Consider the following 14,087-nt stretch of genomic DNA (forward strand, 5'->3'; position numbering starts at 1 on the left):
GCACAGAACTGGTCAGTTCTTTATTTTTATTTTAAAATCCTGCTTTTGAAGGTATGTAATTTTGATGATTTTCCAATGCAGTAGCGTCAGGCATGGATGAAGATCAACACGCAAATTCAGGTCCTTCTAACAAATCACCAAATCAAGTGCCCCAAAAGCAAAAAAAAAAGCCAAGAGGCCCTACAAAAGGAATAAAATCCATGCCCGGGGTTCCAAGAATAATTGAATGGGATCACTTGGACCGACCCACAGGGAAATGGGCAACGGATTACAAGAATCACATTGGCGAGATAAGTCGCGCAAAGGTTTCAATATTGATCAGAACCTGGGAAGATGTTTCACAAGGAATAAAAGACACTTTGTGGGAAGACGTCAAGGTAACCGGTTTTATTTTGGAAATTCAGTTGTACATATCTACGTGTCTTTTTCATGTGCTAAAAGACTTTCTTGTTCCTTTTCTTTTTCTTTCATTTAGAGAGAATTTCATATCACAGATGAAACTAAGAAAGAAGTTGTCTTAAAGAGTTGTGATAAGCGTTGGAGGGAATTCAAATCAAGATTGACGACTGGTTGGATCCGGGGTACAAGAAAAAGGCCAAAAGATGAAAAGATGCCATATGATTTGTATAGTTATATAACTAAGGATATATGGAAGGAATTTGTGAAGATACGTACCTCCGAAGAAGCTGAGGTATAAAAATTATTCTTATTTAAAGTCTTGTTATAATCTAAGTTTTATTTTGTTGTAATAATTTCTTTTACCCCCCTAAAATTAGGAAATAAGTGAGAAAGCAAGACAAAGTCAATCATTCAACATATATCCTCATCATATGGGACAGAAATCATATGCTGAAATGACAAGTGAATGGCAGAGAAAAGGGTACATTCCCTCAGTTTCTTCGTCATCTGAAGGTTCCTCTGCGTCTACAATTTCTTCAAGTTTGCCGAGTAGGACATGTTTATGGCTTCTTGCAAGATCGGTACCAGATGAGAAAGGAAATCCTTACTTGCCGGATCAGGGCACACAAAAGGTCAAAGAAAATATTGTAAGTTCATTTAACAATTTTGCGTAATGTTGTGATTCCTCTAATTTCATATATGTTCTTAACTATGAAACCAAGTGTTGAACTTTTCTCAAAACCATTTGATTTCATGTAGGATGAATGGAAAAGGAAACAAGATGAAGGGGAATTTGTTCCCAAAAGTGCACGAGATGATGTCTTATCTCGTGCACTTGGTAAGACTAAAGAAGGGAGACCACTAACATTTGGTGGTGGAGTAGGCATCAAAGCTGTGTGGGGGACCGGAGATCGGCGTAGCTTTCGACGGTATGGAGATGCGGAGATGGAGGAAATGGAAGCAAGAGTGACCAAAAGGGTCAAAGATGAGACAATACAAGAGATGAACTCCAAGATGGATGCCATGGTCATGGAGAAATTTATCACATTTGCTAAAGAACTTGGTGTCCAAATACCAAGCCATATGAGGATAGACGCAAATGTTCATAGTAGTTGTCGTTCCGGGGGTTTAGATCCATTTGCCGACATTACGGTATGATAATTTGTGTTTTTCAAGTAATTTGTTTCTAGTTAATTCTATTGAACTTTTCTAACATGTTACATTGTATTTGCGTTATTGTTCAAAATAAATAATAAGGAACCTGTCCCGTGCCATCTATACCTGAACATAGGCTCGGAGAAAGTCTTTGTTGCCTATGGTACCATATGTCCAGAGTTGCTCCTTGATCACCACAACGACGTCACGTCCGATAACGTGAAAGTGAGCGTTGATGATTTTGAGCCCGCGTACAAAGAAGCTCCCGTCCCCGTGCCTTCTCAATATATTAAGAAACTTGCTCAAGCTCATGGTACCTTCACTCAGTGGCCAAAGCATTTGGTGTCGCTTATGAATGAGGAGGTAACTAACATATGCATGATAATTTGAAGTAGAACTATTATACCATGTATGCTCACTAATATGTATATCGTTATTTGAAAATCATACCTCAGGTAAACAAGCCTACAAGTAAAGAGCCTAAAGGGAAAGGGAACAAAGGGAAAGAGATAGTGGTTGGGGGAAGTGGAACAAAAGCGTCCAACACTAAATCAAAAACCTATTTCCTTGAAAATTATAAAGTGCAAAATTTGAGTGGTAAGTGCAATGTGATGAAAACTATGATGTTGGGATTAAAAGAAGGGGAGCACGTTAAGGTACATTGCACTAAAAGGACATTCAATATGGAAAAGGACTTTGAAATTAGTGTCACCGTTGAAGACACCGATCAACTTCTCTCGGGAGCATGGCTCAATATATCAATAATACAAGTTTTTGTTACGTGAGTTACCTAAATTCATATTTTGCCCCTAAATTTGATTTTTATGATTGTCTTAACGTTCTTACACTCTATATTATAGGGCTTTGAGTGAGTTGTGTTTTCACGATGATTGTCACCCCAATAGTATTGGATTCATGTGCCCGGAGATGATCTCGGCCACCATGTTAAAGTCCGATGCAGATCGAATTCTATTGTACATGACGAGGTCCATGAGTGCACTTAGTTCTAAGACATTCATCTTATGTCCATACTACGAAAAGTATGAAAATTACTTTGAACTTCGTTTTTAATTGATTGTTATAAATTTAACCTTTTTTTTTCTAACTACATACGTTTATTGTTTGTATGTAGGAGTCACTGGATGCTTTTAGTTCTTTGCTTGTCTAAACGTGAGGTCTACATATTTGATTCTCAACAGAAGAAGAGAAATTTGATGATTAAGGAGCCACTAAACAAGTAAGTAAAGTATGCATATGAAAATGCCATTTTTGCCTAAATTTTTGCCTAAGGTTCTTTAGTTCAAAGTTGGGTTCGAAAACATCATTTTTGCCTAAAAATGACCTAGGACGACCCAAATAGCCTTGAATGTGAAATAATAGATTGTAAAGGGCCTTAGAAAGTTATAACTATGCATATGAGACGTGTAATAAGTTTGAAAACATTCCTTAGGTTCTTTAGTTCAAAGTTGGGTTCGAAAACATCATTTTTGCCTAAAAATGACCTAGGACGACCCAAATAGCCTTGAATGTGAAATAATAGATTGTAAAGGGCCTTAGAAAGTTATAACTATGCATATGAGACGTGTAATAAGTTTGAAAACATTCCTTAGGTTCTTTAGTTCAAAGTTGGGTTCGAAAACATCATTTTTGCCTAAAAATGACCTAGGACGACCCAAATAGCCTTGAATGTGAAATAATAGATTGTAAAGGGCCTTAGAAAGTTATAACTATGCATATGAGACGTGTAATAAGTTTGAAAACATTCCTTAGGTTCTTTGGTTCAAAGTTGGGTTCGAAAACATCATTTTTGCCTAAAAATGACCTAGGACGACCCAAATAGCCTTGAATGTGAAATAATAGATTGTAAAGGGCCTTAGAAAGTTATAACTATGCATATGAGACGTGTAATAAGTTTGAAAACATTCCTTAGGTTCTTTAGTTCAAAGTTGGGTTCGAAAACATCATTTTTGCCTAAAAATGACCTAGGATGACCCAAATAGCCTTGAATGTGAAATAATAGATTGTAAAGGGCCTTAGAAAGTTATAACTATGCATATGAGACGTGTAATAAGTTTGAAAACATTCCTTAGGTTCTTTGGTTCAAAGTTGGGTTCGAAAACATCATTTTTGCCTAAAAATGACCTAGGACGACCCAAATAGCCTTAAATGTGAAATAATAGATTGTAAAGGGCCTTAGAAAGTTATAACTATGCATATGAGACGTGTAATAAGTTTGAAAACATTCCTTAGGTTCTTTGGTTCAAAGTTGGGTTCGAAAACATCATTTTTGCCTAAAAATGACCTAGGACGACCCAAATAGCCTTAAATGTGAAATAATAGATTGTAAAGGGCCTTAGAAAGTTATAACTATGCATATGAGACGTGTAATAAGTTTGAAAACATTCCTTAGGTTCTTTGGTTCAAAGTTGGGTTCGAAAACATCATTTTTGCCTAAAAATGACCTAGAACGACCCAATTAGCCTTAAATGTGACTACTACGTATATAATTGCATTTACATGTGTAAATAAAGTATATAATTGCACTTACATGTAAAATATTCTTTGCATTTACATGTGTAAACAAAGTATATATAATTGCATATTTATCGAATGTGTAGTGCTTTTCGGAGTTACAAGAGACTAGGTGGACAATCTAAGGGAACTAAATTAACATGGATTCCAGCACAGGTATATATATATATAATTAGTTTATTATTTACCTAAGAAATAAGTTTTTCAAAATTATAACATACAATGTGATAGAAATTTTACTTGTGTTATTTATTTTAATGCATTTAGTGTGCTCAACAACCGGGATCACTAGATTGTGGCTACTACGTCATGCGTTTTATGTACGACATAATAATGAATCATAGTAATAGTCAAGATCTTACTAAGGTATGTTCTCATAAACTACGTACTTTATATAATAAATTGAAGTACACAAAACTATTATATTGATCAATCGTTGATAAATTGAATTATTTACACTTTTTTAGGATTTTTCAAGAACATTGCCCTATTCACCGGAGGAGATTAATGAGGTGAAAGATTTTTGGGCAGATTACTTCATGAACAATGTCGAATTTTTAGCTTAATTTGTAATATAAACTTGATCTCTAGCTAGCTACGTACCTTTGTTGTAATAATTTTATGTTTGTTGTAACATGTTGGTTGATCGATCTATGACGAATTTAATTGCCTTTTATTGGGAACGTTAATTACGTTGTAAACTTTAGTGACAGGTATTAATTATAAATGTATTCCCGGTATTGGGAATGAAGCGTCTAATTTCAAAGACGATCATGTCGGAATTTCCAACTAAAATATTAAAAAACGAATATTTTTTTTAAAAAAATAAGTCATTTGCAACGCACGTTAGCTCAATGTGCGAGGCAAATGACTTAATTTTTTGGCGCTAAAATTGTCATTTGCAACGCACATTAGCTAAATGTGCGACGCAAATAACTTTTCAGGCATGGTGCTGAAAAGTCATTTGCAACGCACATTAGCTAAATGTGCGTTGCAAATGAACCTTATTTGCGTCGCACATTTAGCTAATGTGCGTTGCAAATGACTTTCAGCACCATGCCTGAAAAGTTATTTGCGTCGCACATTAGCTAAAGTGCGACGCAAATAAGGTTCATTTGCGTCGCACAAATGTGCGACGCAAATGACTTTTAGTCATTTGCGTCGAGAGCTTTTGCCACGCACGATGTGCGACGCAAATGTGCTTAAAAGTGCGATGCAAATGACCCTTTTTCCACTAGTGAATGAATAGTGGTCGAACAAATATTCTTGAAAAAGTCAGACAACTCCTCAAGCAAGTCAATAACTTTAGTGGCATTCGATGCTCTTAAAGCAATAGGAAGAATATCTTGCATGAGGACATGATTGTCATGGCTTTTCAAATTAATAAGTTTACGCTGCTTAATATTTACGCATCTTTGCAAATTAGACCCGTATCCATCGGGAACTTTAAGCTTTTCTATGACCCTTAAAAAACGTTCTTTCTCTTCTATAGACATGGTGTATTCAGCGGGAGGCAAATGGTCATTAACACGATTTGGATCAGATTGAGGCCAAAGATGAGATTTTATATTTTTGTCTTTGAGAGCCTGTCTTGCTTGCTTATCATCTATACTTTTATCCATATCTAAAAGAGTTCCTATCACATTGTCACACACATTCTTTTCAATGTGCATAACATCTAAATTATGTCTTAGAGGATTATGTTTCCAATACTCCAACTCAAAGAGTAGACTTTTCTTTTTCCAAATAACATTGGCTTCCTCTTCACCACCATCATCATCATCCGGCTCATCATGAGAAGTTCCACCTTGAAGTCTCTTTCTTTTCTTAGATATTTTCTTTGGTTGTGCTTTCTTTGATTGTCCATAAACATACTTAACCTTTTCTAGTTCCTTCAAAATGTCTATCCCACTTGCAGGGACCGGAGCAACCCCGTATTCATTTTCCCCATCAAATAAATTACCTTGAGAACGATAAGGATGATCAATTGGCAACCATTTTCGATGCCCTGGGTAGCACATTCTGCCGCCAAACCAATATGAATTAGTATTATGGGCACATGTAGGGCAAGCTTTGTAACCTCTTGTACTCCAACCGGACAACATAGCATATGCCGGAAAGTCGTTTATAGTGGAATGTAAGGCTGCTCGCATCTTAAATTTATTTCCACTATGCGCATCAAAGGCAGGAACACCTTCCCACAATAACTTTAACTCGTGGATTAATGGTTGCAAATACACATCAATATCCATCCCAGGACTATGTTTTCCGGGAATAAGCAAGGACAAAATGAATGATGATGGCTTCATACAAAGCCACGGTGGCAAATTATAAGGAATCAAAATCATCGGCCATGTACTATAATTGGTATTCATTAGACGATATGGATTGAAACCATCACTCGCTAGACCTAATCTAACACTACGAGGATCTTCGGCGAATTCTACATATCTTTTATCAAAACTTTTCCAAGCCTCACCATCCGACGGGTGCCTTAAGATCTTATCATCTTTATGTTCAAAATGCCATCTCATATCCTTAGCTGTTTTAGATGACATATAGAGTCTCTTTAGCCTAGGTATAAGAGGAAAATATCGCATTACTTTAGCTGGCTCGCCCTTCTTACATATTTTCTTTCCTTTCTCACTTTTATTATCCTCCTTTTCTTTCACTTTTTTCCACCTTGATGTATGGCAAACATGAGACTCATCTTTGTCTGCAAATACACCCCAATATAAAATGCAATTATTTGGACATGCATCGATTTTCTCATATCCTAACCCCAAATCGTTCACTATCTTCTTTCCTTCATAATAAGACGATGGAAACTCCTTAATTTGAGGAAATGCGTCTATTAGAAGTTCAAGCAATTTAGTAAATGACTCTGCGGACCAGTGGAACATACACTTAAGGTGAAACAAGTGTAAAATAAAGGATAACTTTGAGAAAGTAGTGCATCCCTCATATAAAACCTCATCAGCGGCTTCCATTAGTCGTTTACACTTAGCATCTTCTTCACCTGAGTTACTTGATGGAAATTCATTATCTACCTCACAATGAAAATCAAACTCCTCATGCATGTCATAAAAAACTTCATCTTCGGGCATGCCTTGCGATTCATTATGCGACTCTGAATTGTCAACACCAAAAGCTGCTCTTAGCAACTCTCCCATGTCATCTTGACCTACTGCATTTCCTAGACCACTAGGGGTTTCAAAGCTATTTCTCCCTTCATTGACTTTACGATGAAAAACCCAATTTTGATATTTTTTAAGAAAACCGTTAAGCAAAATATGTCCTCCAACTTCTTCTACGAAGTGCCATTTATTTAACTTGCACTTGTTACACGGACATCGTGTTTTTCCTTCAACAAGAGTCTCCTTCGCAAGTTCCATGAATTTCAAGCAACCACTATAATAAGCAGGATCCCCATTGCGTAAATCAATCCAACTAGTATCCATGTCTATAAAAAAAAAAATACTTATTCCAAGGATTTTTTAGTAAGGAACACACAAGAACAAAAGAGCCTAGACAAGCCTTACACCACGCACATCCACAAAGTAACCTTACCTTATCACACAAAATCCTAGAATCTAGAATTTGACAGCCAATAAACTAGAATTCTACTAAGGGTAGCAACTTATTATTGAAAAACATACAACAATAGGAACATGCATCAATGATAGAAATGCATAACATATATTTAAACATGACACTTCACACAAATTCGTGAGAAAAATAATAAGACCAGCTACTTTGTCACGCATTGTTAATAACATGATATCAATCTAAGATTATGTTAATCACCTGGTTCGTCTACAAGAGTGCAAATCAACTTGACCAAGCCTTTTGCTCCTCGCTAGAGTCTTCTGTTCGTTTGTTATCCCCTTCAATTTGTGCCAAATGGCGAAATTCAATTAGTAATTGACTGGAAAAATTCATATTTCAAATCAAAGGCTATATTAAGATTGCAAGATTCACTAGAGGAAAAATCGTCATGTGCTTCTATTCAAGTGCGGGCCATTTAATAAATTGGCAGCACTATTAAATGGCCCGCACTTGAGAGCACAAAAAAAAAATATATATATACATTTTCATAAGTGCGGGCACATTTAAAAAAATTGGCAGCACTTGAGTTCAAGTGCGGGCTCATTTACAAAAAAACCCGCACAAAATAATTCCTAATTTTTTTTTTCTGGTTTCCCGCTTTTCTGCCCTTAGCCCATTCTCTGCTTCACCAATTCAATCCCATTTTCCCTCTTATCTCTCTTCCCCTCTCTGGTTCCTCTCTGGTTCTTCTCTCTGGGCAAGACTGAAACCACAACACTCACTGCACACACCGCACTGCTCCCCCCGCGTCGCCGGTGTTGTTCCCTCACCCATCGCCGTTGCTGTTCCCCTCCTCCACCGCGTCGCAGCTTCTCCTCCACGGCGTCGCAGCTGCTCCTCCTCCACCTCCACCTTGTATTCTTCTTAATACCCTTCTTAATCAATTATAACCTAAGTACTTAATTAATTTCGTTTATTTATTCAATTTCTGAAAGTGAGTAAGTTAGTCTTGTTCAATTTCTGAAAGTGAGTGAGAATTAGTAAAGAAAGAAGTGCTGAAATAAAAAAAAAAACTAATTGTTAGCAGTTGTTAGAATTAGTGAGTGAGAATTAATGAGTTAGTCTTGTTTAATTGAGTGAGAATTAGTGAGAATGCGTGAGTTAGTCTTGTTTAATTGTTAGCAGTTGTTTTGGTTTTGTGTTGTTGTTCAGATTAATTGGCTCTTGCTTGCTTTTTATTTTCCGGTTTCAATGTTGTGAAACCCTAATTTTGTCCACGTTTAAATGCGTGAGAGTTTCCATTCTTCTTTTCAACTTGTGTTTGAACATGATTCATTTGGGGTTCTTCTTTGAGTACGATAATTTTGTGTGCAAGTTAAGTGAATTGATGAATTTCTCGTGGAAATTGGGGGAGAATTTCGTAGGTGGCACAAGCACAAGTTGCGAGATCAAGCCAGGAAGCGCAGGAATGTATGGCGATGGAGAGATGGATTGATTTGGCATCCCTAATTTGGACGTCTGCGGATTTGGTTTTCTCTAAGGTTGCTGAAAAAGGTAGCTCCTTTATTGGTTTTGTCTTTCGGAATTTTATCGGTTTCTTGATAAAGTATTATTTTTTGAGGTGTTTGTGAGCTAGTTGTTGTGTTTGGATTAAATTTATGCTGGGTTAACTTAGGTAGATTTGAAAACTTAGCTTTGTAGAGTATGATGTGGTGCCTGATCATTGCGGTCATTAGTTCTTTGATTGGTGTAGATATCAATTAGCTTTTTTATTAATAGAATTGATCAAATTCTGGATTGATAATTTGTTGTAGTTCCTGCAGTGTTAGGCTCTGTTATCCAATTATCCTATTATCTTTCCCTACTCATGTCAACCGAACACCTCCAAGTATTCTCTGTCAGCTGCTGTGACGTACATGGCTTACAAAAGATTAAAGCCGAGGAGAATACGGAGATAGTATCTAATATACAAGTCATTCCTGGGGATTTTCCTTTTTCTCTGGAGTGTGTTGTTGTAGAATACTGAAGATCAGGTGCTGTCATACCGAATTTTGACGATTTTTTGTCACCTTGTTATTGGCTAATTTTGCTGTTGTGGTCAAATTTTCCGGTAAATACAACAACCAGGTGACAGTCGAGCAAAACTTTAAGAATATAAATCTTGCTAGAGATTGTAGAACTCGAACATTGGAATGCATAGATTCTTATTTTTTTCCATCACAGAAGATCAATGGTGACTTTCAACCTATCTTAAGTGATTTTTTTCGATTTTTTTCAAATCAGTTCTTTAGTCCAATGTAGGTGTTAATGGCTTCTCTTTCGATAACAGTTGTCTTTGTGGATGATGGAAATGTGGCAATGATAGTGTCTTCTTTGTTTGCACTTTTACATGTTGCCGTATTTGATGGGTGGGATTCCTCTCACTGTATGATGCTCGAGTACTATACCAAATCTGGTAGTAACGGGGAAAGATTATTTGTTTTTGACATCACTTCAGAAACTGCTACTAGTTGCTGCAATTGTTATCCTTGTTCTTTATCCCATCATGATTTTCTTGTACCCTTGGGTGTAGGTGAACTTGCAATTGTTAGCTAGTTGTTACTTGCAGAATAATCAAGCTTATGCGGCATATCATATATTGAAAGGTATGTGGAAACCTTTTTGTTTGAGATTAAACCTAGAGTGGATGAAAACTTTTACATGGTACTTTGCACTTCTGTTTTTTATAGTGTACTTTGCTTTTGGTTGGTAACATCTTACTCTTTTTTCTCACGGGTTCTATAGGTGTTTGCATGACATCTTCGCTATTTGGTAAATATGAAGATGGGGACATCGTGAATAAGTTACAAGAGATGTATGAGGTATATGGAATTTATCTATATCTATTTAGGTAAAAGGTTTAGAATATCTATTTAGATTCATTCGTTAAGAGTTAAGAGCGAAAACATCAATTTTAGTCAAAATAATGACATATAACAATCAAACGACCCTTAAATGTGCATAACTTGACCAAATTAGGTAATAATGAGAATTATAAACATAAAACTAAGTATATTAAACATGTAAAAGGTTTAGAATATCTATTTAAATTAAGAGCTAGGAGCAAAAACGACAATTTTAGTCAAAATATGACATATAACGATTAAACGACCCTTACATGTGTATAACTTGACCAAACTAAGTAAGAATGAGACTTAGAAACATAAAACCAAGTATGTTAAACATGTATATGGTTTCAAATACCTTTTTAGGTTCATTAGTTAAGAGTTAGGAAAGAAAACGACAATTTTAGTCAAAATATGACATATAACGATCAAACGACCCTTAAATGTGCATAACTTGACCAAACTAGGTAAGATTTAGACTTAGAAACTTAAAACCATATATGTTAAACATTTATATGGTTTGGAATACCTTTTTAGGTTCATTAGTTAAGAGTTAGGAGCGAAAACGACAATTTTAGTCAAAATATGACATATAACGATCAAACGACCCTTAAATGTGCATAACTTGACCAAAATAGGTAAGAATGGGACTTATAAACGTAAAAACAAGTATGTTAAACATGTATATGGTTTCAAATACGTTTTTAGGTCCATTAGTTAAGAGTTAGGAGCGAAAACGACAATTTTTAGTCAAAATATGACATATAACGATCAAACGACCCTTAAATGTGCATAACTTGACCAAAATAGGTAAGAATGAGACCTATAAACATAAAAAGAAGTGTGTTAAACATGTATATGGTTTCAAATACTTTTTTAGGTTCATTAGTTAAGAGTTAGGAGCGAAAACGACAATTTAGTCAAAATATGACATATAAGGATCAAACGACCCTTAAATGTGCATTACTTGACCAAAATAGGTAAGAATTAGACTTAGAAACATAAAACCAAGTATGTTAAACATGTATATGGTTTCAAATACCTTTTTAGATTCATTAGTTAAGAGTTAGGAGCGAAAACTACAATTTTAGTCAAAATATGACATATAACAATCAAACGACCCTTAAATGTGCATAACTTGACCAAAATAGGTATGAATGAGACTTAGAAACATAAAACAAGTATGTTAAACATGTATATGGTTTCAAATACCTTTTTAGGTCCATTAGTTAAGAATTAGGAGCGAAAACGACAATTTTAGTCAAAATATGACATATAAGGATCAAACGACCCTTAAATGTGCATTACTTGACCAAAATAGGTAAGAATGAGACTTAAAAACATAAAACCAAGCATGTTAAACATGTATATGGTTTAAAATACCTTTTTAGGTCCATTAGTTAAGAATTAGGAGCGAAAACGACAATTTTAGTCAAAATATGACATATAAGGATCAAAAGACCCTTAAATGTGCATAACTTGACCAAAATAGGTAAGAATAAGACTTAGAAACATAAAAACAAATATGTTAACCATGTATATGGCTTCAAATACCTTTTTAGGTTCATTAGTTAAGAGTTAGGAGCGAAAACGACAATTTTAGTCAAAATATGACATATAACGATCAAACGACCCTTAAATATGCATTACTTGACCAAACTAGGTAAGAATGAGACTTAGAAACATAAAACCAAGTATGTTAAACAATTATGTGGTTTGGAAAACCTTTTTAGGTTCATTAGTTAAAAGTTAGGAGCGAAAACGACAATGTTAGTAAAATTATTACATATAACGATCAAACGACCCTTAGTTGTGCATAACTTGACCAAAATAGGTAAGAATGGGACTTATAAACGTAAAAACAAGTATGTTAAACATGTATATGGTTTCAAATACTTTTTTAGGTTCATTAGTTAAGAGTTAGGAGTGAAAACGACAATTTTAGTCAAAATATGACATATAACAATCAAACGACCCTTAAATGTGCATTACTTGACCAAAATAGGTAAGAATTAGACTTAGAAACATAAAACTAAGTATATTAAACATGTATACGGTTTCAAATACCTTTTTAGATTCATTAGTTAAGAGTTAGGAGCGAAAACTACAATTTTAGTCAAAATATGACATATAACAATCAAACGACCCTTAAATGTGCATAACTTGACCAAAATAGGTATGAATGAGACTTAGAAACATAAAACAAGTATGTTAAACATGTATATGGTTTCAAATACCTTTTTAGGTCCATTAGTTAAGAATTCGGAGCGAAAACGACAATTTTAGTCAAAATATGACATATAAGGATCAAACGACCCTTAAATGTGCATTACTTGACCAAAATAGGTAAGAATGAGACTTAAAAACATAAAACCAAGCATGTTAAACATGTATATGGTTTAAAATACCTTTTTAGGTCCATTAGTTAAGAATTAGGAGGGAAAACGACAATTTTAGTCAAAATATGACATATAAGGATCAAAAGACCCTTAAATGTGCATAACTTGACCAAAATAGGTAAGAATTAGACTTAGAAACATAAAAACAAATATGTTAACCATGTATATGGCTTCAAATACCTTTTTAGGTTCATTAGTTAAGAGTTAGGAGCGAAAACGACAATTTTAGTCAAAATATGACATATAACGATCAAACGACCCTTAAATATGCATTACTTGACCAAACTAGGTAAGAATGAGACTTAGAAACATAAAACCAAGTATGTTAAACAATTATGTGGTTTGGAATACCTTTTTAGGTTCATTAGTTAAAAGTTAGGAGCGAAAACGACAATGTTAGTAAAATTATTATATATAACGATCAAACGACCCTTAATTGTGCATAACTTGACCAAATTAGGTAATAATGAGACTTATAAACATAAAAACAATATGTTAAACATGTAAAAGGTTTAGAATATCTATATAGGTTCATTAGTTAAGAGTTTGGATCGAAAACGACAATTTTATCTTTTATTTCATTGGTATGAGCAAATTAAGTCTTACTTTATTTTACGATATAATATTTATAATATAACTAACTAAAGTATACATATATTTTTTTATTTATTGTCGATCTTCGTAAGGTACTCAAAAATTCGAGGGAGGAGCCTTTCACGATTGAAGAGATAAATGAAGTTCGAGAAAAGTTGGCAAACTTCATTTCTAGTGATTATCTTTGATATTTTCTTGTAGTGAATTTTAGTATTGTTTTTGATATTTCCTTGTAATGAATTTTAGGTTACGGATGCTAGTTTTTTATGACTGTTATGTAATCGAGTTTTCAACTGTACAATTTAATTATCTATATAATTGGGTACTTTTTTATATGATGTATGGAGGTTAACTAGTGGCGTGGTCCAATTATATAAAATATGTGGCAGGAAAATAGGATATATAACAAATACGACTCGTTTATAGGCTCGTATATATATCACAAGTGCGGGCTCATTCCCAAAATTGGCAGCACAAAAGTTGTCAAGTGCGTGCTCATTTACAAAATTGCCAGCACAAAGTTTGTCAAGTGCGGCCTCATTTTAAAAATTGGCAGCACAAAAGTTGTCAAGTG

At 34.6% G+C, this 14,087-nt stretch overlaps 2 protein-coding genes and 1 long non-coding RNA gene across 3 annotated transcripts; 2 read left to right on the plus strand and 1 right to left on the minus strand.

Annotated features, from left to right (window-relative positions):
* LOC130469433 (uncharacterized) lies at positions 1-4,223 on the plus strand. The gene is made up of 8 exons (XM_056838745.1): positions 1-377; positions 476-691; positions 777-1,046; positions 1,159-1,917; positions 2,010-2,335; positions 2,415-2,594; positions 2,687-2,791; positions 4,173-4,223. Exons 1-4 carry the CDS (start codon positions 93-95, stop codon positions 1,555-1,557), a joined length of 1,170 nt encoding a protein of 389 aa, XP_056694723.1. The 5' UTR covers positions 1-92; the 3' UTR covers positions 1,558-1,917; positions 2,010-2,335; positions 2,415-2,594; positions 2,687-2,791; positions 4,173-4,223.
* A 1,168-nt stretch (positions 4,224-5,391) lies between these two features.
* LOC130470109 (uncharacterized) lies at positions 5,392-7,547 on the minus strand. Its single transcript, XM_056839698.1, has 2 exons — positions 5,496-7,547; positions 5,392-5,409 (listed from the first exon to the last, which is right to left on the minus strand). The coding sequence occupies exons 1-2, from the start codon at positions 7,545-7,547 to the stop codon at positions 5,392-5,394; spliced, it is 2,070 nt and encodes a 689-aa protein (XP_056695676.1).
* A 739-nt stretch (positions 7,548-8,286) lies between these two features.
* On the plus strand, positions 8,287-13,851 carry LOC110779976 (uncharacterized). The gene is made up of 5 exons (XR_002531318.2): positions 8,287-8,550; positions 9,060-9,189; positions 10,208-10,280; positions 10,420-10,496; positions 13,606-13,851. It is a non-coding gene; the product is annotated as an uncharacterized lncRNA (long non-coding RNA).
* The last annotated feature ends 236 nt before the right edge of the window (positions 13,852-14,087 follow it).

The sequence above is a fragment of the Spinacia oleracea genome, chromosome 3, assembly GCF_020520425.1.
Source record: "Spinacia oleracea cultivar Varoflay chromosome 3, BTI_SOV_V1, whole genome shotgun sequence".
Lineage (NCBI taxonomy): Eukaryota > Viridiplantae > Streptophyta > Magnoliopsida > Caryophyllales > Amaranthaceae > Spinacia > Spinacia oleracea.